This window comes from Pezoporus occidentalis, unplaced genomic scaffold (assembly GCF_034315485.1).
Source record: "Pezoporus occidentalis ecotype Australia unplaced genomic scaffold, CSIRO_AGI_Poc_V1 ctg189, whole genome shotgun sequence".
Taxonomy (NCBI): domain Eukaryota; kingdom Metazoa; phylum Chordata; class Aves; order Psittaciformes; family Psittacidae; genus Pezoporus; species Pezoporus occidentalis.
Genome location: NW_026913737.1, coordinates 1218052 through 1243071, shown reverse-complemented (window position 1 = coordinate 1243071; position 25020 = coordinate 1218052). Strand labels below are relative to the sequence as shown.

Below are 25020 nucleotides of genomic sequence, written 5' to 3'. Positions count from 1 at the left end.
TTGATTGGAAGACCTTTGGGGGTTTCTAGCCCAGCCTCCCACTCCAAACAGGACTTTCACCAACTTTAGGTCAGGACAGCTATCACACTATCTAGTTGACTTTTAATTCATTATTTCATGGTTCTCCTGAAGATTTCGGTGAGCCGATAGACTGGCTGGAAGCTGAGTGTGATGTACAAACAAGACAGTTTTATTTTTAAGTTGTCCTTGTGTGTATCCATACACAATTAGGCAAATATCAATCTAAAAAGCAAGTATAGTTTGCTGTATTTAGCTTTTGACATACCTTTGCATGCTTGTGCCCCTTTTTTATTGCATGTTGTCTCTATTTTTTCCTGTCTAGAACGAGAAGCTCAAAGTTTCATCTCCAAAGAGAAGGACCCTGTGTGTGATGGTTATACTGGCTTTCATAATGTTGAATTATGGTCCATTGAGGTAAGATGCCTAGGAATTACTCTTCACATAGCAAGTTTGCTGTCTGTTGATTTTTGCTTGAATCTTTAGTACAGGCAGTGTTATTTTAAAGCCTTGAGCTTGAAACCTGACTTCTGTCCTCTCCTCTTGCACAGGGGAAGACTCATCTGTATAATGGTTCCTCTTTTGGAATCCTTCTGGCAAAAAGAGCTAGATCTTGTACTTTTAATTTCTTTTGGCTCAGCATTTTGCCAATCAATGCAGTGTGCAGCAGTTTGTCTGCTCCATTTATCCCTGAGGAGATTAAAGAGCCATGTTTGTGACCTTTTTTTCTGAAAGGATTCTAGGCTTTGAGAGCCCATCTGCTTGTTTATACCTATGCTACTCCCAATAGCTATGAGTTTAAGCTGCTTCTAGCTCCTAGTGCAGGAAATCCCACACTTTTTCCAGTGCTTTGCAATCTTGACCATTAGATGTGTCTAGGCACAGTCTTCCTCGTTACAATGTAAGCCTTGTATTACTTGTCTTCTTGATCTGGTGAAGAGGTTGATCCCTCTCTTTAATTAGTTGAAGTGGTTCTCAAAAACATCTCTTGTTTGAACTGTGTCAGAGGGGCATAGGAACCAGAGAAAAGGGAGGAAATACTGCATTTTTTCCCAGCAATTTATAAAGAAATCTATGGAAGAGAGGAGATTAAAGATAGATACTTCTTGCACAGATCTGTCTATTTAACCTCGATTTAGAACATAAAGAAGAAACCTTTATAGGAAACTGTTTGCTTTTTCAAAAGGGGAGGATATTTCAGTATATTCCCAGTCAGCAGTGTCTCCATTTGTCCAGGGACACCTCACACTAAACCGTCTCACCCAAGGCTTCTTCCAGCCTGGTCTTGACACTGCCAGGGATGGAGCATTCACAACCACCCTGGGCACCCTATTCCAGTGCCTCACCACCCTAACAGGAAAGAATTTCCTCCTTATATCCAATCTAAACTTCACCTGTTTAAGTTTTAACCCGTTACCCCTTGTCCTATCACTACAGTCCCTAATGAAGAGTCCGTCCCCAACATCCCTATAGGCCCCCTTCAGATACTGGAAGGCTGCTATGAGGTCTCCACGTAGCCTTCTCTTCTCCAGGCTGAACAGCCCCAGCTTCCTCAGCCTGTCTTCATACGGGAGGTGTTCCAGTCTCCTGATCATCCTCGTGGCCCTCCTCTGGACTTGTTCCAACAGTTCCATGTCCTTTTTATGTCGAGGACACCAGAACTGCACACAGTACTCCAGGTGAGGTCTCACGAGCAGAGTAGAGGGGCAGGATCACCTCCTTCGACCTGCTGGTCACGCTCCTTTTGATGCAGCCCAGGATACGGTTGGCTTTCTGGGCTGCGAGCGCACACTGAAGCCAGCTCATGTTCATTTTCCCATCGACCAGCACCCTCAAGTCCTTCTCCACAGGGCTGCTCTGAATCTCTTCTCTGCCCAAGCTGTAGCTGTGCCTGGGATTGCTTTGACCCAGGTGTGATTCGGTTGATACGCTGGAGGGCAGGAATACCATCCAGAGGGACCTTGACACACTTGTGAGGTGGGCTGATGCCAACCTCATGAAGTTTAACCATGAGAAGTCCAAGGTCCTACACCTGGTAATGGGTTAAAACTTAAACAGAGGAAGTTTAGATTGGATATAAGAAGGAAATTCTTTGCTGTTAGGGTGGTGAGGCACTGGAATAGGTTGCTGGAGGGAGGTTGTGAATGCTCCATCCCTGGCAGTGTTCAAGGCCAGGTTGGATGAGGCCTTGGGTGATATGATTTAGCGTAAGGTGTCCCTGCCCATGGCAGGGGGGTTGGAACTAGATGATCTTAAGGTCCTTTCCAACCCTAACTATTCCGTGATTCTATATGTGATGTTTTTCAGTCCCTGCAACTGCTTACAGAAAGAAGTAAATTTTTTTGTTATCATTCACCCCCTAAATTCACCCCCTAAATTCTATAACAGACTTTGAAATTCCCTCAGTTGGCCCTGTTGTGAGATGCTTCTCTGATTCTTAACTGGAAATGAAAGGATTCTTTGAAGGCTAGAGGTGATGCAAAAGAACAGATACATGAGTTTTCTCTTGAGTTGCTTATTTCCTTCAAATCACAGAAGGCAGGGAAGTGACTGTGCTGCTCTGGGATGGGGATGCAAAGCTGAGGAATGGCGAGTCCTGCAAACCCTCTGTGGCCTGCAGTAGTTCAGTAGAGGTGCACTTGGCATGCCACAAGAAAAAAATCATCTGGGTAGTGGGCTGCGTAGTTAGTTCTGTATTTTCTTCTACCTTAATTGGATGTGTGTTGCAGTAACAATGGTTCACACATAATTTTGTTCATTGGTCTTAAGCCTTGCTGCCTGTGTATGTAAGTGGAGAGATGTGTGTGATATTTCATGGAGGACTGAGGCTGTGCTATTCTGCTTTTTTAAGATTATGGGAAATAGTTCAGGATGTGGCAGCCCTTGGCACATAAGTAGAGCAGATAAAACTATTTCTGCTGACACATTTTTTCATGCTGACAAATACGCTATGTGTGTGGGTAACCTGTAAGGTTGAACTTGTGACTATGGGAATGGGGCTGAAAGTCTGGTAGGGAAGCTGGTGTATTGACCTAAGAAACCCGTTTCAAAATATTGGAGGGAGAGTCCAGTCCCGTCCCATCTGCTTAATTGCCAACAAGCTTTTAAGAACATTCTGTGGTGTTAAGACATGGTGCCATGTTATCTCTGAGAAAAGAATGTAAATTGAACGAAATATAAATGGAATATGAATACGAATTGAATACTTTCTGGTTGTGAAAGTGGCTTGTGTAAAGTTAATGGTAGCTCTTCATTATGTTGTACTGTGTGCTAAACTCCTCTGGGTGTGTTGATATTTTGTATAGAAAACCGAAATTTTCAATTATTAAAAGCAGAACTAATTTAGCAGGAATTCTATTAGTGTAAGTTTCTATTTTATCTATTCGCTTTATACTAGGAGAAGGGTGCCAAGGAATTTCCCATCTGTGTGTCAATGAACTATTCTCTAATCTTTGTGAATTATTTGGATTTGGATTTAACATCTATAAAACCTTCCTTTTATTATTATTTAAGAATGATTGGTGAGGTGTGTGAAAGGAAAAATCTAAAAACATTTTGATTCAGTTCCTTGCAGAGGTCACCCCTTGCTCCAGTCTTACATATCATGAGATGTAGAACAGAAATTAGAACCCACAGTATTTGCACAAAAAGCAGTGGACACAAACCTCAGCATGCAGCTGGGTTGGGAGCTGGAACCACAATATGTCTGGAGGCAGGTATCCGGGAGAGGCAGCATCTCCTGCCTTCAGACTTACCTTCTGTGAGAGCCGGTGTGCATCAGCACAGCTGTTTTCTCAGCTGTTGTGGTACCCCTGAGATTGCTGACTTGTAGCATTAAGAAACATCTAATTAGCTGTGCATTTATTTATTTTTTAAGTGCTTTCAACATGCAAACTGAAAATTTTCTAACTATTACAATTCCTAGATGCCTTTTTTTATTTTTATTTTTTTCTTTCTTGTTTAATTTCCACATTTGTGTTGGACTGTGCCTGGGTAGTAACCAGACCTGAAAATGGATTAAACAAGCACAAACAGTGCTGAAACAAATGAAATGTAAGCACATGTTCTAGCCTAAACAATCCACGTATTTATTTTGGGAATATTTTCCTTTTCTTTATTTTCTTTTTCCCATTTGAATATAAATTTTCTTGGGTGTTTGGGTTTTTTTTCAATGCAAGTCCTATATGTGATAGTAAAGTATTTTCAGGAACTGACCTAACTAATGTGTAAAAAGTAGGCAAGAAGAGTGATCACAGAAGATGCAAAACAACTTTTCTGCATCTCTGGTACTTGGGGCAGCAGCAGCAAAGCATGTAAGCTGCATACTTGCTAGTGGCCCTCGTGTTACTTTCGTGGCTATGAAAACTGTTCAACTAGTTATTTTCCCCTTTAATCAGTCTGTTCAAGCTTACATGGTGGTCATCATCTAACAACAGTCTTAAAGCATTTATAAAGATGTCAGCCTGTCAGAATGTGTCCTACCATTTCAGATACTTAGTGGACAGAAAACAGAAAAATACGAAGCTGGAGAGAGGAAAGGCAGAGAGGGTGCAAAGAGAAGGTGGTGTGATTTTTGAAATTAATTTTGAGGGTTTGTTTTTTTTTTTTCGTACAAATTGGCCACATCTGTATGGCTGGAAATCCTTTCAAACTAGAAAACAGACTTCATGATGTAAGCAAAAATTCTTAAGCTGAGTGGTGATTGATGGAGCTAAGTAAAGCTGCTGCTTCAAAATCTCTAGTGTTCTGCTGACCTACAGCAGCTGCACTAGAATTCCTGGCCTTTTTTGTAGAGACTTCCTTGCCGCTCCTCTCTAGAGTATCTTGATAGATTTTCTTTTACTTTCCAGGACTATCCTGGCAACTGAATGGTCTATTAAAAATTTACATCCACTGAGCAATCTGCAAATAAAGAAACCAGCCTGGGTAGCTGAGAAGTGTGCTTTGTGTGCTGTTGTTGTAGGTTGCAACAAATGAAGAAGCAGTGCTTTTTTTACTTCTGCAAGACTGTGTGTGATTAATTTCTTAGATTAGTAGCACAAATATTAGAACAAAAATCCCAAAGTGCTAAGGTTAAGCATCTTTTACTAAAAATGACAAAATTGCTCAATGGTTGTTCAGCTGCATGCTGCCATGATCTGCTGCTCTTAAAGGATAAAGTAAGAAAATACAAGTCTTTCACCAGCACCCAGATAAGCATCCCATCTACTTTGCAGTCTTCTAAGTCAGTACTGATGTAGCCTGCTGAGCTTTTGGAGCATGGGTGCTTTGAGCTGCTGAAAGCACCATCCATTGAGCATACCTGTGCTGGTGTCAGTGTGGTTTAGAGCCCTTACTCAGTCTGAGCAATCTTGCATTGGTGTGTGGAAGAGCAGGATTATTCTGAAGTTTGATGCATTCAGCAGTGATTTTGTACAAGTCTTCTATTGTTTGATCCTTAATGCTGGACTCCTTGATTAAAGGATCAGATTCATCTTACGGCAAACAGGAGTTTAGGGATACTGTGGTGGTGGTGTGTCAGAAGGTTTAAGAAATAATTTTGTAGTTCCCTTAAAAGAGCATTAGCAGTGTGGGCAACACAGCACTGAGATCCAGACCATACTGAGACTTCGGCCCAGGGCTGGCTGCTGTGTTTTGGTAACAAGATTAGCTCCTTTGCCTGCACAGCTAATTCAAGAGCGCATTTGGGGTATTTTCAAAAACATCATGACAATGCTTCATCTTGCATTTGAGCCCATCAGCAGGTGATCATTAAACATTTTAACCATGGCCCATGATTTCCTTCAGCTGTAGGCTGGATAGTGTTGTCTAAATTTGCACTGCTTGAAGCATCTCTGAAAGATGTTCTGAGAATAGAGATATGGAAATCATGGGCAGTACAATAGTGTGTCTTACTGTTAGTTCATACAATCCTTTCCTACACTCAGTAAAGGATAGAAAAGGATTGTTTCTCTGCTTTCTGCAAGCCTCGATAGCCTTTCATATATCTTTAAGAGGTTAGTAGACTTAAATGTCGTGTATACCTGAAAGTATGCAAATATACATACAAATATTAATTATGACAGCCAAAGGGCTATTAATTTCTTTCACAGTAATAGAAAGGAACTGATGAAATGTAAAAAGAAAATTATTAAATGAGTGCACGAGGCATAGAGCAGTACTATGTTAGCCAGCTGCTTCTGCATGCCAAGGAAATACAGAGCCCTCTTGAGTGTTTTAGCAAAAGCTCTCTCTGAAAGATGTTTGTAGCTCTTAATGCTTCTAATACGGGAAACTTACTTTGTTGTTTCTGATACTGGAATAATATGTTTTAATGCTGAATTGAGTGTACATTTTTATTGAAGATGTCCCAGAGCTGGAAAACCGTTTTTGCAGCACACCTTTGGTCTTTTGTTATAGTTTCTCCTTGAAGAAAGAGAGAGAGAGAGGAGAGAGAAATTGAGAGGAAAGAATGGGTTGAGTAATTTGGATTTAGGTTCAGGTTCCAGACCTTTCAGAACCTCTCTTGATGGGTTAGCACTTGAATAAAATTGAATATCCTTGATTTTCTTCAAACTACAACTGCAGGAGCAGGAAGTGATTCCTTCTTCCTTCCACCTTCCTTTACTGATAGCAGCCACATGTGCATCCTGGCAGAGTTGTGCCTCACCTGGCTGTGCTCGCTTGCCTTGTTCTGCTGCTGCTGGTGCAGACCCTGCGCAGAATGCCAGATGCACTCTCTGATAGCTTACTCTTTGCTCCAGGTGTTCATCTGCTGGGCTGGGAGCAAAATGCAGAAAGTTTTTGCCTTGAATGAACATTGCAGTTGAGACAGTTTGCATCAGGCCTGCCCAAGCTTTGTCAGTAAGATCAAACCCACTTCCAAATAACTCTGTAGTTTTCTAAGCAAAAGTAAATACTCTGGGTGCCAATATTTGCTTTTTTTCCTTTCTTTTCTAACAGCTTTATGATAAGTAAATTGCTTTTTTAAAGAAAGAAAAGCACAAAAATCCACAGAGATTATCCCTCCAGTTTGGATTGCTTTCCTCATCCTCCCTAGGCGAGGAAAGAGGCCAGGTTCCTCTTACTAACTGAGCACTTACAAGAGGGTAGCTCTGGAACAGCCTGGCACGAGAAGGTAGTGCCTTGCTGTCAGCAGATGGTGCCCTCTCTGGGAATAAGAAACAGGAAATACTTTCCAGAGAGCGTTTGGCATGCTGGCAGCCTTGTCTGGAATCACTTAAGATGAGGACAAGGTCCTTGGTTGGTGTCTTCTTGCAATGTCAACTTTAGCCCATTGGAAACATCCCAGCTCGTATTCAGAAATGGTTCTACCCCAGAAAACTGTTATGATATCACTGTTGGCTTGCATCTACAAATTACTGTACAACTTAAACGTCAGTATTTGAAAACTTGAAGTGCACAGGGTTTGTTCAGACAGAAGTACAAATGAAATTTAGTTTGGGCTCCTGGCAAGACTTGCTTTCACATTTATCACACTGACATTCAAACCAAAGAAGTAAAAATACAGCTAAAATATCAGGTGCCATTAAACGCCTGGAGAAACCATGGCAGGAGTGTTGCTTTTCTTTCCCTCCTATAATCAAATTTATCTACACTTTAGAACAAACATCTGCATGAAGTATTTAGTGGTTCTTTCTTTTTTCCTTGGATCGAGTTTTGCATCTTAAACCAATAGCTCAGCCAGCTTGGACAGGGTGTTTGTGGCTCCGTGGAAACCCTTAATACTCAGAGTATCTGGGATGTCCAAATGTACACTGCAAAGCCTTGGTAGGTGCCCCAGGTGTGTAAGTGTGGTGAAACAGAAAAAGCTTCCAGCTTCTGACTGGACATCTTGTTAAGTAGAGCTGTTTCTCAGCTCCAGTCTTTCCTGACTTTTAATGTGGGACAGCAACTCCAGTTCCTGCAAATAGTAGGACTTGTTCAGGACAGATACACCAAAATGTTCTTTCTTTTCCAAATTCTCATCTTGTAGCACAGTGGAATGAAAATATTGTCCATGCTTTTGCTATCTGTCATATAAAAACTTCTTCTAAGCAGCCATTGATCTCTTAGCTGAAAATACTGGGTTTTTGAAGATTTTTTTTTTTTTTTTTTTTTTTTTTTTCCCTGTGGAAAAAATGGGATCATCTACCTTTTTTTTGTCACTGTTTCCAAAGTTTCTTCTACCTGATGTTTTTAAATGCTCAGTATTGACTTCATCTTTAGTATAACTGTGTTGGGATCTGCTCTGTAGATCCTTCCTGTTCCAGCTTGTATTGTAGCTGTTCTGCCTAGCACTTGTAAAACTCAGTACGCCTCAGGTTTTTCCAGGTGCTGCAGGTGTTTCCAGATGCACCTCTGCAGGAGAGGTCCATCCTGCTTAAGGGATTTCTTGGTCTAAAGTCATGCTTTTCCCCCTTGTCAGTTTGAGATGTCAAAGGAGTAATATTTCTGATACCCTGTGTCATACTCTCATGTGCCCACTTGGCAAGGAAAGGTCTTTGAGAGTAAGAAGTCAGAAGATACAGACTTACCTACATGTCCTCTCCTATCTGTTACCTGAAGATGGAGCCCTATTTACAGCCAAACTTCACAAGTGACCTCTTGTGGGAGTAAGGAAGGGGAAGAAATGATACCACAGAACAACGATGTCATCTGTTCAGATGGGGGGAAAACTGGCAAAACTCCTCAAGTAACTAGTAGGTGGAAACAGGCAGTATTTCAAGTTGTGGAGCTTTTCCTCATTCAGAATGAAAGTTCATTTGGTTTGGGGTCATTGTCACAAACCAAAGGAGCAATGAAGGGTTTTGGTTATTGTTTGTTTTTTTAAAGACATATTTGAGAAGGAAGGGCCTTGAGGAGGACCAAAAGCTAAAAAAATGAATGGGAAAGGGAAGGCAAATGTAGCCCGTGTAGCTTAAGGCAGAAATTGCTGCTGGCCCTGCTTCAAAGGAGACATTCTGTAGAAAATGACATCCCTGGTAAAGGAAAGAGCACTGGAATAAATACCATAAATAATACAAAATAAATTTTGTCCTCAAGTTGGTGTCCATGTTCTCAGAAGTGGGAGCCATGGTTTTTGCCTGTAAGGATGGCAAAATGTACTCTGTTCACCTCCTTCTTTGTCTTTTTGCTGCTGAATATATCTTCTTTCAGGTTGAAGCATAGAATCATAGAATAGTTAGGGTTGGAAAAGGCCTTAAGATCGTCTAGTTCCAACCCCCCTGCCATGGGCAGGGACACCTCACACTAAACCATCTCACCCAAGGCTTTGTCCAACCTGGCCTTGAGCACTGCTGGAGATGGAGCATTCACAACTTCCTTGGGCAACCCATTCCAGTGCCTCACCACCCTAACAGGAAAGAATTTCTTCCTTATATCCAATCTGAAAACATCCCATATTTAGCTGCTGCAAAAAGTGAAATTTAAATTGTGATTGCAAGATTAAGGTGTTTTAAGCATGAGAAGAGTAAAAATAAATATTTCTTTTCTATTTAAAGCAAATATAATGAGGTGTGTGTGGGTTTGAGTGGCTGTACAGCTAAAACAACTAAATTACGAAAACTGAAGATTAGCTGTGATTGCAGAGTAGCGCTTATCTTTATCCTTGAATGGACTTGATTTGGATTTCTCTCTTTTTATTCAGAGTTCAGGGTTAACTGGTGTAGCAATGTATTGCATATAGCACTTCACCTCAGACTAGTCACCTCGCCAAGCTGGAACCTGAAATAACAAGAATTCCCTTTGCAGAACACAGCAAATGTTAAGAAAGAGCCATTATGGAAAAATTCAGATCTGTTACAATTCTGGTGATTAGTTTTTTTTGTCAGCTTTAGCTAAATAATTGCAGGGAAATTTTCCTGGTTTGATGTGTCATTTTGAACAAGAAAGTAGAGAAGTAGGATAGGAAAAAATGCCAGACCCAGTAGGTTCATCAACACACTGGAGGCTGATACACTTCAGGCTGTGTAGAAATGGTTGGCAGGAGAGCTACAACTTTCAGATCTTTTGATGGATATTCTTGGTTTCATGATTAAACTTCCATATACTTTAAGCTGGCTCCAAATTAGGTAGAGCAGGGACATTTTACTGATAAGTCTTCCAGCAGGAACATACAGCATCCCTTTAAGCAGCAGCCTTAGTTTTGAGCTCTGGTTCTGAGCTTGAGATGCTGTCAGCTGTGCTGATGCTTTCGTTGGAAGAGAAGAAGCATGATCTCATAAAATACAGTAGATAGTGGCCATTGTTTCTGTAAAATTGGATAGCCTGATGTTGCCTGATCTGTGAGGCTGTGAATAAACCATCCAGCTTTCCATGTTGTTCAATAGCGATGAGACATTCTTATGCTAAGGTACATATACAGCAAGGAAACTGTAAGTACCTTTCTGCCCACTGTCGCTAAGTGAAAACAGAGCCTGTAGCATTTCTGCTGCCCTGATTCTGTGCTACTGCCTGAAAACCTGAAGGAGAGGGGGCAGTCAAAGCGATGTCAGCCTGGATCTGGGTTTGCCCTGGCTCCAGCAGTTCTGCAGAATGTGACAGTTATTCAAGGGGAAACCTGGGTTACTGCTAAGAGGAGCACAACTGTCTTGGCAAAAGCGAGGTATTGCTAAGCAGCTATGTCTGTGTGCCTTCTGCTTAGTTGTGTAGTGTTTAATCTGACCATCTTGCTAGTTCTTGCCTTTCTCTGTTATTACCATTTGTATTCATTGCCTGCTGCAAAGTGATGCCATGGAACAGATGAGGTCTTTCCCTGCAGAGTTTATGCTCTGCTACACAAGGGAGATGGGGCATGAATTAAAATGTACTCTGTAGGCAGTGATCAACATGCATGACAAAGATCTCATCAGCATGCTGGGTCTTGGTTTTTATATTTCTCTGTGTTGCTGCTGGAGGTGCTCTGCTGTTGTCAGCTAAGAAGGTTAGGGCTTGATTTTGTAAATAATGTATTTCAGGAAGCAGCCATGTTTATGAAAGAGTAAAGCTAGCCTCTAGAGAGAATATACTGAAGATTTGCTTTTGTGCTTTCAAGATCTTTCATTTCAATCACCCTTCTGAACTAAGGATGCAGTCACTCTTGTATAGGGCTCGCCTGGTCATTTTTCCAGCTCACATGGAAATGCTGCTACCTTGATTTGCATGGAGAGCAACACAGACGTTCTTGTGCTGGCTGGCTGAGCATCCCCCAGGGCAAGATCATTCAGTGCAAGTGCAGACAGGGTAGCTGGGACCATGGCCTGCTGCCGCTATGTAGATGGGATTGCAGGGCCTGCCAGTGTTTCTAAATCTAAGTAGAATTAAACATATATAAGTTTGTGTATAGTTTTGTTAGCTGTCTGGCCTAATATTCCAGGCTTGCAGCTGCACGGAATTTGGTAGCTATATTTTTCTTGCATATTGTATTCATATAAACTATGTCAACTGAGCTTTGAGGCTGATGAAAGTTAAAGTTCAGAGGTACTGTTATTTGAATGTAAGTAATTTTCTTATGCCTGCAGGCATAAGTTTACAAACAGATCACGGTTTCATCAAGTGAAGCTTATGGAGGAACATGAAAACAAGAGCATCAAAATCCTTAAAACAAAACTGAAAAAGAGAGCAGAATAGCTTTTCTGCTACTAATGGTTTGGATGACAGTAATGTAATGTCACATCATGTTTTTACATTAGCTATGCCATGAGCCTTATCCCTGTAACATAGCAGCAGCCAGAAACTTACCCACCTGAGTATTTAACACCTTACAGTAAAGTGTCGTATAGTCCCTTTATATATGTGATATGTTTTACTATGGTTATTATGTCTTCCAGTGTATTTGAAAAGGATCCCAATGGAGTTGATTCCACTGCGAGTTCCAACCACAGGACCAGAAATCTTCTGGAGTTCTCAGCTAGGCAGGAGTCCAGCACAGCTCAGAAAATACCTGGGGACATAATTCCCGAGAAGAGTAACAGGTAAGATGAAAACTTTTAACGTATTTTTAGTGGTAGAGGGCAACTGTGCTTTCAGACTTCACCACCCTTCCATTTGGTAACCTTTTTGGCAGTGTTATCACTCTTGTGAGACCTCACTTGGAGTATTGTGCACGAGGATGGTCACTGGAGCACCTCCTGTACGAAGACAGGCTGAGAAAGTTGGGGCTGTTCAGTGTGGAGAAGAGAAGGCTGCGTGAAGATCTCATAGCAGCCTTCCAGTATCTGAAGGGGGCCTATAAGGATGCTGGGGAGGGACTCTTCACCAGGGACTGTAGTGATAGGACAAGGGATAACGGGTTAAAACTTAAACAGGGAAAGTTTAGACTGGATATACAGAGGAGGAAGTTCTTTACTGTAATGGTGGTGAGGCACTGGAATGGGTTGCCCAGGAAGTTGTGAATGCTCCATCCCTGGCAGTGTTCAAGGCCAGGTTGGTCAAAGCCTTGAGTGAGATGGTTTAGTGTGAGGTGTCCTGCCCATGGCGGGGGGGTTAGAACTAGATGATCCTTTCCAACCTAACTATTCAATGATTCTATGATCTTCTACAGCAACTGGGTTTACAAAAACAGTGTTTTGAAAGCTGATCTCTTTTACTGTTTTATGTTTAACAAAATTTACCAGGTTGCTTTTCAAATGAATATGATTTTGTTATCTACAAGATTACCCAATACATACAGCTTCAGAAACATACACTTCTGGCTGTGTTGTATGGTGTTAGGAACAGTGTGGTGGAAGAGAGCATATAAACAAGTGTATATCATGGAGATTTTAATGACCTTCTTCAGTTCTTAATCTCTCTACTTTTTTCCCTGATCTTTATTTTAACTTGCATAGTTATGGTATTGGTCATATTATCTATCTCTTCTTATTTTTCAAGCCAGAGTATTTATTTTCTTAGTTGTTCAGGAGAAGGCTAGGGAAATTCACAATTAAGAATATACTCTGAACTTAGCACTGTACTTCTTTAGAAATATCTGAGTCCATTTTTATGCTTACCCATTATTTAATTACATAGTTGCTTTCAAGCTTCTCGATCTCTAGCATTCTGTGCACAAGTGAACATATAATTGTCTCCAGATTGAAGTCTGGCTAATCCAGCTCATGTTTTCCCCTTACAAGATTTATCCTATCAGATTGTCCCTTTCCAGAAAAGTGTTTTGGCTGGTTGAACAAAGCCAGGCACAGATGTGCAGAAAGCTCTAATGTATTTTACCATGCAGAAAGAAGGCAATAAATCAAAAGCATTTTAAGGCTGTAGCCACGGAGAGGGCTTTGTGTCCTGTATGGCACGTTTCAAACCATGACTTATGTGACATAGTAGTAGGGTGGTTCTCTTAGGAAAATATTCTAGTGCATGTACCTCCTCCTTTTCTTTTGCTTTTTCTCCCTGTTTTTTGGCAAGCTGTGAGCTCTTTGCTGCATATTCTCCTTTATCAGTTCTAAATGCAGAAAACAGGAGAAGCAGATACAAAGATGGAGAGAAAGCTGGGAAAGGGAGGGGAATGTGAATAAGGTTTTCATAAGGTCTTATGTTTGTTTTTTCAGAAAGAAGTTGAGGTTTAGGAGCTACAAGTCTCTGTCAAAACCAGGACTAAGGCTGTCATATTCATACCCTATCAAGAAAGGAACTTATAATAGGTATTTGGTGTTAGGTAATTAACCCTTAAGGAGGTACAAATAACCAGGAGAAAGGAATATTAGTCTTTGTTGCTGAAAGTGCTGTGGAATTTTATGTTGAAATACATGTTCTTTTTCACCTTTTATCAAAGCTAAGCTAGCTTCTGGAGACTGTTGGAGGTGTAAATCCTCTCCACTCAGTTGTAATCCAGTTTGTGTAGCTGTTCCATTGTCATATAGCTCATGGTCTTTACATGTGTATGGCTTTAGTGGCTAACAAATTTAGTATTTCTGTAGCAAATCTTGCACAGCTCTGAAATGAAAGAGAAAGTTGCCTCTGTAGAGATCTTATGGTTTTCATATTATGAGGAATATTTTTACAGGCTACTTTTTATTTCAATATCTGGCCTGTTTGGAAAGAGATCCAACATCTGCTAATGTTCGTCTATCTTCCCTGTGTTGAGTGCTATCAGACCCCTTTGGGGAACTGACTGAGTCCATTGTATATTTGCTATAAATTGTTATTCACCTGTTTCAAAGGTCCATTGAGCAGCTGTAACATTTGTGGGTGTGCTGATGGTAGTGCATATTCTCTGGATTTGGTCAAAGGTTCATGGAAAAAGTATTTTAAGGGATTTCTTTGTGTCTTCTCCCCTCAGGTATGATAGTTCTGTATCTGATAACAAAGCACTGATGATAGTCTCAGAAGAACCACTGTTATATATTTCACCACCACCACCCCCCTGTCAGCCCCTGATTAACCGGACAGAGTCACTGAGGTGAGCAAACAGCCTTTTCTGAGCATTTAAGCTTTTCTAAGGAGTTTAGTTATAAATTGAGTGAGTGCTACTATGTAGACAACTGTGAATGATGTTATTGTCCATTCACAGTGTTCATCCAGTATGTGACCAGTGCCTCTGTAAGCGCCTGCACTGTCCAATGTCTACTACCATAAAGACAGGAGATCAATTTGTATCTTTGTAATCTTTTTATGGTTTTGATGATGATTTTCACTCAGTTTTCATTCTGGTCATTTGTAATAACCAGATAACAATTTTCTGATTTCCTGGACTCAGTAGAAATAGAATAAAAATCACTTCATATGTAGAAATGTTCATAATATGAAAATCAAGTCCAGCTAAAAGCCTATTCCATCTGAAATACATAAAAGATGGTCTTCTACTCTTCAGCTTCTGATGCAAGCAGACAACGTGACACTGCAGATGTGTTCTATTCACTGTTAGAAAACAGCTAGCTCTGCTTGTTCTGCGTTGTCCATTCCTTGTCTCAAATTTAGTTGCCATATTGTTAGCTTTCTTAGCAAATACTTGTCTTGAACTGGTCAACTTTTGATATTAAATTTCAGTAGTCCTTCCAGTAATTTCAGAATTACTGTTCATTGGGCAAAAGAAAGTACTGTATCTGCTTTATGTTGAAACATCTGTAATCTCAGTACTTCATAGATATTCCCTTATGAATTCCCTCGTAAATTTAATCTTACAATTAAATTTTCTTACTCTGGTATTAAAAATAAATTATTATAAGGTACACATTATTATAAGGTACTTTGCAGCACCTTGTAGTAATTAGTTAAACTGTTTTCTAAAATTAAGCAATTCTGCCACTGTTCTTCAAAACGTCTGTTAATGCTCTGGGTTTTTCTAGGCTGAATCATGAACTTCGAGGATGGGTTCATAGACATGAAGTGGAACGAACAAGATCTAGAAGGCTGTCAAATAACCAACAGCAGAAAGCACGGGTTATGCAGGTAGGCAGGTTTATACCCATGAGTCAGTAGCATGACAAGTTAATTTCAGACAGCATAACAAAATACTCTCTCTTACTTGTCCACACTTGTCATTATAGATAAAAGTAGCAACGGCGCCTCTAAACAGAGTACCCTACACGTCCCATTTTGAATTGCTGTATTTGGTTGATTATTATGTTGTCAAAGTTCCTCCATTCTTGCTCCTGGATTCAGTCTAGAAGTTTTAAATTTTTTTTAGCAGTCATCAAAATATGTTCATTGTTGTCTAAAATGAAATTAAGACCCTTTTCATGACTTCTCTGTAAGACTGTATAAGGATGAACAGTTGGTTAATAGAGAGAAATGCAACCTACAGCACATTGATCTGGCTCACTGTTAAGGAGCGGAGCTGATTGGTTTTGTTGAAATATTTCCATTTTGTTTTTTTTCAGTTTTTTGCTAGAAGGATATGTTTTTGATAAGACTACAGAATTACGAAATTTGTGCTAATAACTTCCCATTTTTTAGAATTCTTTTCATCTACATGGTATACCAATAGTGAGGTTGAAATTAAGACCATGAATTTTCAAAGTGTTTCATATGATTAAGTGGTAGTAACAGCTTTAAAAAGAATTGAACTTCACAGTGTGGGAAATACCGTACTTTTCTAGAGAGAAAGTATTGAATATTAAACTTCAGATTCTTCTCCCTGGTGGCCAAAGGAGAATGGTAGAACATTAAATAGGCCAAGTTTGGGTGCTTCTAGTGTTTCAAACACGAGGAAGTGTGTTATGGGTAGTATATTTTGGCCGTGGTAAAAAGTGATTTGACCTCAGAAGAATTCTGCAAATCTGACATCAGTGATAGCAAATTTTGCAGTTGAATGACACAGTATGTGCAGCTGTTGTGTGTGGTGCCAGCTTCCCTTCTTTGTCTCTGAATGTGTGACTTCAGATTGGCTGTAGTAAAGCACTTGGGGGTTTTTGTGGTTACAGCTTGACTGCTGGCCATTTCAGTTATTCATGTTTCACTAGGGGAAAAATGCACATTTGTTGTGGAGGGCACTGATTAACCTCTGCACCCCGTTATATATTGACTGTTTGCTACAGATGTGCATGATACTGTATGTAGTGCCAAACCAAGAAAATGCTTTTTGTTTTCACTTTGTATCACCTTTTTATTCCCTGCCTTCCTCCCTGCCCCTTTTCAGAGCTCCCTCAGCAAGAAGGCAGATTCTCAGCTAATGGCTGTGCCTTACACAGACACCAGCCTCAGGTAAGACAGAACACCTGCTACTGTTTCCTACTTAATGACCTAAGTTGTCACCAACAGATTGTAAAAAAAAAAAAAAAAAAAAAAAGCCTGTTTTCACCTTATCAGGATTCTTAAGCAACGTGCTAGATGCATTTATTGGGCTAGTTTCTCTTTCTTAGCAATAAATGCTTCTAATGATTTCAACTACACTTGAAGGGACCCTTGTATCACAGCTCTCTGTTCTTCTAGGGTCTTTCTACCAATGAGCCTTAAGAAATTCTTTACTTCACTCTGCAGAGTCCCTTCCTAAACAGATTTGAATCTTTGGGAGAGTAAGGGGGAAAAGAGAATTGTCTTGGGACATCATTAGTTTATATGAAAGTGTTCTTCCCTGGCAACAGGAACAACTGGAGAGAGAAACTTAAGGAAATGAAATTTCTCCCTCCTGAATTTCTTGTGACACTGTTTAAAAGGTTCTCTGCTTTGGTGCCAAAGAGGAGTATAAGAGCAGATCAGAGTATGAAGGAGACTTTCTGCTGAGAAGAACACCTGATATGTTACCGTTGAAAGTAATGCAGCTGTGGCCCTTTATTTGTATTGCTGCTTTGAAAGCAGGAGCACTCTTGCAGAAGGGAGTGAGTTGCAGGCAAATGTTATGGAATCCAGGCTGCCAAATTTTGATGTCTTGACTTATAAGAAAAAAAAGATAAAGCTTTTTAGTTGTACAGGTGGATGAAGGATATCTGTTTTAATTGAAGACTGGATGAACAAACTTCATGGTATAAGGCAGTTTAGTATACATGCTTGCATTACTCTTATTAGAAACAGTCTGCAAGATCATGCAGCTCTGCATGCTCAGAAGGAAGTTGAGGTTTTTTTCAGGTGATTGATGTTTAAATGAACAAGACTAGCGAGTCATGGCAGCTGCATGCTGTGACTGTTCTGGAACTGCTAAGAACATAGAACAGACTTCAAGTTCCTCCCAGAGCCATCATGTATTAGATGCTCCATGAAATCATAGAATCAGAGAGTAGTTTAGGTTGTAAAGGACCTCTGGAGATCTCTGGTCCAACTTCCTACCCAAAGTAGGTTTAATTTCTGGTTTACTGTGAGGTCCTGCGTTCCAGAAGAATGTTGATGAACTGAAAAGTATTGCAGTGTAGTCAAAGCAGAGAAAGAAGATAAAAATTAAAGTGATTTCAAAGAAAATCATTAAACCCCCTCAGCTCTTTATAGTTTCTCTAGCTTTCTTCAGAGGTGATTTTGATGAGACTTTATGCAAGTGTGTTTTTGTGGCTCCCGGTATCAAACTGGGACTCTTCATTTTCCTGTTTCTAAATTTACCACTATTAAAATGGTGTTTCGTGGTGCATAAAGTACTGTGTCGACAACCACATTCCTTCTTAAAGCAACCATGTGGCTCTGTGATGCGTAACAGAGTGCCCTTCAAAAGTAAACTAAAACAAGACTTGTTTATTTCCCAACAAATGGCCGGACACAGCATCATTGTTTTGGATATACAGTTTAACATGATGCTTTGTACGTGTTTTTGGATCTTAAGTTACTTTTCTTTCATGGAGCAGTCCATTGTGGTTACCCTGGAACTAGTGTTGGATTTGTTCCATAGACCAGGAGAGCTTTGTAAAGGCCCAGTGGTTTCCAAGTGTTTTGGAACATTTTTCTAGATGAACTTAGGTTTATAAAAGGCTGGTTTTTAGGTCTAGCTGTATCTGCTGGAGTATGGGTGAGAAAATGGATCTGTGGGACCTGTTTCAGTTTTCAGGATGTGTTTTACTGAGCAATGCGTGGGTGCAATGCCTTTTATCACAGTAAAACTTCAGTGCTGAATCTCAGGGGCAGTTTGGTGGGCCTTCATGGCTTTACAAGTGAGTCATCAAGCTCAAATTAGCTCCAGTCTTTGTTTCTTGTGTGTGAAGGATATGATCTGATTCCTCACTTGCGTAGGTCTCCTAAAGAGGATACGTAGGTTAGAGCTGCCTGCTCTTGATTGCCCAGGACTTACACCCCCAGTCCTGTTAAAGGGCAACTGGCTTGGCATCTGCAGTTTTTTGGTTACAGCAGGACTGTATTAGCAGTGGAAGAGGAGATAATGACAGTCTACTATTTCTGCTGCTCAAGAAAATCAATTGATGATAGATTTGTGCCTTGTTTTGGGTGCATAGTTATATATATTTTAGAAACATACCAAAATAATCTAAATTAGCCACCATAATTTAAAATCTGGGTCAGCAGAAGATAGCTTGGGAGGGATAGCTGATCAGTGTTTTTGCCACAGATATTGCAAACAGTATGTTATTAAAGTGGAAAAAAATTAAAATGACTGGTTAAAGTTTCAGCTAATGGTTTCTGTAAGTACAGCTTTCGAATCTGATTAAATTCTGGGGTTGTTTAGTCTGGCGAAGAGAAAGCTCAGGGGGAACCTTATCGCTCTCTACAACTACCTGGAAGGAGGATAGAGTGAGGTGGGGGTCGGTCTCCTAAGTAACAAGTGATAGGACAAGAGGTAGGAGCCTCAACCTGCCCCAGGGGAGGTCTAGATTGGATATTAGGAAAGATTTCTTCACAGAGAGGGTGATCAGGCATTGGAACAGCTGCCCAGGGAGTCATTGTCCCTGGAAGTGTTCAAAACCGTGTAGATGAGGCCTTTAGTGATATGGTTTAGTGGTGGACTTTGAAGTCCTGTGGTAATGGTTGGACTTGATCTTAAAGGTCTTTTCCAACCTAGTCAGTTCTGTGATTCAATGAAATACGTTATTTTTGACTAGGATTGGGGAAATATACATGATAGCAATATATGCTAGGGATTTCTCACTTTTCCAAGATAAACAGTAGATAAGTACCATGATTGTATGGCTTGCCAGTGTTTTGCTTAGAATAGTTTATAATATAATAGTAAAATGAGAATTGTGAAAAAGATAATCCAGAATTATGTAAATATCTTATTTTTGCTCCACTGCCTATATTGAAAATCAAGAGCAAATCTTGTCACTTGACAGTAAATGAAAAGTTCTGTTTATGCATAAGTTTGCACTTCTTTCATTTTGAGCAGTTTGGATTTTCAACAGTAAAAAAATAATTTCAGAATGACGTTTCATTCTAAAATTTGTTTTCAGAAGTCATCACAATTTTTCAGACACTTTGACTTGAAACTTCTTTTTTGTTGAGCTAGCAAGCAAGCATTTGCCAGCCTCAGAAGCATGAAGAAAATAAAGCTGGGAAAAGTTTCCCACAGCAAGACCTTTAATTCACCTTTAACTTTCAAAAAGTACCCATCAGTTTAACTTTCTTTACCTGTGTTTAATGTTTGTCATGCTTCTCAACGGATGAAGAGCCGCTGATCTTTTGAAAAGCAGGTCTTTAAAGTCATTGTCTCACTGAAGTTAACTTTCTTGTCTAAAGTAATTACCATCTCCTCTCCTTCATTTCAGCAGGAACTCAGGGAATGAGCTGCAAGTGTATTATGCCTCTCCAAGGAGCTATCAAGATTTTTTTGAAGCTATTCGCAGAAGGGAGGATACATTCTACGTGGTGTCATTTCGCAGAGTAAGTGTAGTAGTTGGCCTTTTATGTGTATCCATAAGACTGTTTCTCACACCAAGTGTATTTTCTTCTAACACAAAAGATGACCTAGTCAAGGTTGAATCTAAATTTGGTTCTTCATAAGTGATGCTTCTATCTTTTACAGTAGTATGGCCAGATCATGGTCTTTGCAAAATATGCCCATCACAGTAAGGGATGGAAATAGAGCTTTGCAGAAAATGTTGTAGTGCCAGGGCACAACAGCACAAAATTGCAAGAACCCTCTGGTTAAACACTTACACATGTTAGCGGTCCAGAAATTGGAATAGTTAACTGGATATATATTCATAGGTGTATAAATCTTTTGTGCTTCTGGGTATAGGAGTAAATGTACCCTGCACACATATTATTTTTGCTTGCTTAACGTAATGTTATTTTTATCTTCCACTGAAACTGCATTTGCAGTTTTGTGTGTCACATACTGCACCTGTACAGGGTTGCATGCAGTGGCATCATTTTTCGGCTGTTTTGTGACTTATAAGTAAAGACAAGCAGTTCTCCTGTCTATGGTGGGATGCAGCATAGGCTTGTGCTGCACACACAGGCACATCCTCACATTGCAGTTCAGTTAGTGACCATAAAAGCTGGTTTAAAATTTAATTCCAGGTATTTGATGGTACTTTATGTACTGCAAGCCTGAGTGATGTTGAAGCCAGGACAGCTGCAGTAGTGAAAAGCTTCTTGGAATCTGGTGATGGAGATGATCAAGGCAAGCAGTGGTTGAAATGCCAGCTGATGGTTGTGACAGTTTATTATCTCCCTTTTCAGAGGTCTTCATTAGTCCTTAGGCATATCTATGAGGCATCTTTGTCCTGGCCTGAAACTGGATTCTTGACTTGATAAGTCTCCTGCCTTACTATTTTGCGTTTGTAATACTAGATCGGAATTGTTATGTATGTGCTCATGACCAGCCGCGGTTTTCATAGGACCCTGTAATTTGTTTCCTCATCACAGGAGTGTCCTGAGAGGGGTCCCATGGTGGTGGAGGACCAGTAGTTGCCATTACAACAGCTCATACAGCTGCAACTAGTTCTATGTAAGAGCACACAGATAAGCAAAACTAGTTCTAGCAGTTTCTGTGTTGCCATAGTTCTAGCAATCTGTAGATGCCATATGTATGTAGATAACACAACCCAGTTCAACCTGGTCTTAATTTGTGAGATACACGTCTTTAGAAAAGGTTCAGGCAAAATAAAAATAGCGGTGCTCTTGTTAGGATTAGGGTTTTATGCAGAGTAGAAATACAAGGTTAGTTTCCAGTCTTGGGATTACTGGGTTGTGTCACAAGGCTGGAATTTTGTTATTAAATACTTGGCATGTTCTGCTGTTCTTTTAGCTAGCAACACAAATATAGCCAGCACCAGGCTCCACATATCCTGAGGATGAGTAGAAGGGAGTGGAGAATTGATATAAAAGTTTTTCTGGAAACTCTGAACAAAAAGCAGAGTAGTGTTTGTCTAGTTCTTCAATTGCAGCTGTTGCTCTAGTCCACCTGAATGCATGCATGGGTACATAGTTGTTTACATTGTCAGATTAATGACCTGGAAGTTGCCAGCTCTCATTTTGACTTGCAGAGCTGTCCCTGGAAACAGAGTGTCCTGTGCCACAGAATCTCTACTGCTTGGGTCTGTTGTATTGCAAGGACAGGTGTGGGGACTTTTAAAATCATGTAGAAAGTTTATTTTGTAGCAAAGCTGCTGCTATGTCTGTTTATGAATGAAATATCCTCAAATTGAAGGCAGTTTTATACATTACCTCATTTATTATTTCAGCAGGGTGAAACTAATCTAATGACAAGCTCTGCCCTGAGGCATTTTTAAATTCCTTGCTTGGGTTCTTTTTTGAGTGCAGAAGAAGGGACTCCTGTGCAGCCCAAGGGGTTGCAATCTTGCCATCAGCAGGGCCCCAGCCTGGAAAGCACTCACTCACGTTCTCCTTAGGGTTGCTAATTTCATATTCTTTGCACCACAGTTCCTTTTCCACTGATGATTAGGAGCTGAGAGAGGGGCTGATTTCTTCCTCAGTGTTTCAGAACAGAAACTTGCTCACTTGTTGCTTGCTCATTTGTCCAAGCTGGAAGGCAAGGACTGGAGATGTTCTTCTTGTTTTGTTATTCTTTCTGGCTGTTTGCCCTACAGACACTCCCAAGCACTTAATAAGATGTTAAAAGCCATATACAAAAAAACAGGAGTCATCCAGCTGAGAGTTCCAGGGAATGGATGGATCTGGTATTTGATGATGGTCCTGCTCCAAGTGGGAGGTGGGACTGAAAATCCCCAGAGATCACTTCCACCTGATGTCTCTGGGATCCTCATTCCACATGCTTTCTGCTCTGTGCAGTGTCACATAACCAAGCATCTGTCCTGTGTACATGTGATGAAATGTGATGCATTTTTTGTGTTTTCTGCATGTTGTCACTTGCACCACAGGAGCTGTGCCCTGAGTTCCTTGGACTTCCTAGAAAATGGCATTTTCTAGGACTGCCCATGCTTCTCATGTAGTAGAATTCAGCCAGGGCTTCAGAAGGTGCAAGGTAAGGGAGCAAATCTCCCATGCACTGTCTCATCCTCTCTCTGATGATGCTTGGTACCTGTAACTGCCTATAAGACTGAATTTTTCATGATCTCATCAATTTTACTCTCTCTCGTTGCCTTGGAAGGCTTCCATGTCTGCATATGTACAGTTGGAGTTTGATTTTATTTTCTTTTCTAAGGAAGAGAGAGGAAAATAAAGTAGTATTTGGATCAGCTGAGTCTGTACGAGAAGCAGAGCTTTCACTCCAGGACTTTACAGAAATTAATTTCTGCTATTGCCAGCGGAATCTGTAGTGCCATTTTTAAACAAGAAGAAATATGTAACTGACAGTGAGTAAAAAAAGAATTCTTGAACTGAAGCAGTGCTGTCTCCCAGCTCTGCCAGACCACAGCAGCCAGCATCTCTTGTAGGCAGGGCTCACCACCATTTATTTCTTGAGATGTTTAACTTTTAGGAAGTTAACTTTTCTTGCTGCTTTACATTTAGGAAGCTATTTTTTCAGTGGTCTTATAGCATTGCAGAAACTGACACCTAACACTAAAAAAATACGCATTCCCCATTGTATATGTTCACAGCTGAGCCCTCTGCTGTCCCCAAGTGCTCCAGCATTCAGAAGCTATGCCTTTCCAATGGGTCTATAAATTGTGCTGGTTTGGATTGGCGTTGGGAGCACATTCAGACCTGAGAAGTCTGTGCAGTGGTCACCAAGAACAAGATACAATGCTTCTGTGAAAAGGGTACAGCAGTTTAAGCTCTGCTGAAGCACATTGGAGTCTGCAGTTGGTGCTGAAACTTCCTTCCATTACTTCCAGGCCTGAGAGGCAGAACTGAGTCTGTTACACTGCCAGCATCTTTGATTGCTCCCCTTTAAGGTCTGTGATATACTGAGTCTGCTTGATATGTAGCATGGCTGCAAAATTCCAGGTAGTTGATACAGTGTGCTCTGTCAGCAGGGAAGTAGGCACCTGGCTGCCCCTGCAGTTCTCCTGTAAGCCTGGCACCCAAGTAGTTCTCTCTCAGAGCTCACATATGTTTTGCCACGGAGTATTCAGACCTGGAGATTATTTCTAGAATTACTTGAATAGAAGGTAATGAAGTAAATCATTGGAAAAAACAAATCCTTTCCAATTTACTTTGGCCTGAAGTATGCTGCTCCAGATCATCCCACTCGTGTGGTTAGGATCAGAGTCCCCACAACTTGCAGTGATTAAACAGTAGATTTCCCCATCCTGGAAGATTCTGTTAGTGACCCTGCAATGACATTTCTGCAGGCTTATTAAGGACAGTGACATTTTCAGGGTAAGAATGTAATTACTGTTCTTAAGGAAAGTGTGGTTTAAAGTTTGATTCTCTTGGGAAATTTAGAAGGCTACCAGCATTTCCTCTCACTACTTTCTTCATTGATTTCAAAGTGCAATGCCTCCTGATATCCAAGTTTGCCAATTGCAGTTAATGCAGCACGTATACAATATCTTACAGTATATTGCAGTAAAAAAAAATATTAAAAGGTGATTCTGATTAGAGCAGGAGTGATGCTGGCCCGATGGAAATCAATGGCAAGCCTTTACCAACTTAATTAGGACCAGAATTTCACTTTTTAAATATCTGCTTCAGTGCCATAAACCATAGAGCTTCAGGGAAACATATTATTATGGATGAGAATTTCTGGTCCTACAAGCCAACATCTGCAGTGAGCATTTAAGGATTTCTCAAGTTCTGCAAACAAATTTTCACTGAAGTGATTAAGCCAAATTTAAATCAGAACTTTTGTTCTTTGTGTGAATGCTCAGTGTGCTAGGAATAAAAATATCTACATTGTGTTTTGCTTTTGTTGGCAATAAGTCTTTGCTGTATTAATTGTATTATTTGGGATGATATATTACTTTCAGGCAGCAAAAACTTATAATGCCTGCCTTTGACTTGCTTGTGTAGCAGTAGTTTGCTGTGCTGTGCACAGAGTAATGGCAATAGCCTGAATTGATTCAAAGAGTAAGGGTGAGACGGGTTCACATTCACTGCACTCTTGATGCCATCTACATCCTGCAGGCAAAGCTGCTTTATAAGAAGTCAGCTTCAGATGATGTTTCATAGCCAGAAATTCAGTCCTAACATGTACTTTTCTCCTATTCTGTTGCACTTGACAATGGGTGGTTTTCACTGAACATGAAGTTTTCTGCTGTTGACTTTGTGGATTTCTGTGGACTAGGATGTATAATTTGGTCTTTCATTCAGATAAAATGCACTGATTAGACTCACATAGTCCTGCTGCTCTGAAAGACACGTTAGCTATCTAAT

General features: G+C 40.4%; 2 protein-coding genes across 5 annotated transcripts in view; one reads left to right on the top strand and one right to left on the bottom strand.

The window, feature by feature from the left end:
- The window catches only part of RGS5 (regulator of G protein signaling 5), a 52955-nt gene extending 46061 nt beyond the window's left edge, over positions 1 to 6894 (bottom strand). The window contains exon 1 of the mRNA XM_062616301.1: positions 6889 to 6894. The gene's annotated coding sequence lies outside the window, so the exon portion shown is untranslated. The remainder of the gene's footprint in view (positions 1 to 6888) is intronic.
- Positions 1 to 25020, top strand: part of ATF6 (activating transcription factor 6) — a 74447-nt gene that overhangs the window by 10566 nt on the left and 38861 nt on the right. For 3 of the 4 annotated variants that reach the window (XM_062616274.1, XM_062616276.1, XM_062616279.1), the window contains exons 9-14: positions 344 to 435; positions 11808 to 11951; positions 14249 to 14368; positions 15255 to 15357; positions 16547 to 16611; positions 20040 to 20154. In XM_062616274.1, the coding sequence (XP_062472258.1) occupies positions 344 to 435; positions 11808 to 11951; positions 14249 to 14368; positions 15255 to 15357; positions 16547 to 16611; positions 20040 to 20154 (639 nt within the window). The remainder of the gene's footprint in view (positions 1 to 343; positions 436 to 11807; positions 11952 to 14248; positions 14369 to 15254; positions 15358 to 16546; positions 16612 to 20039; positions 20155 to 25020) is intronic. The other variant, XM_062616275.1, reaches the window with a different exon arrangement.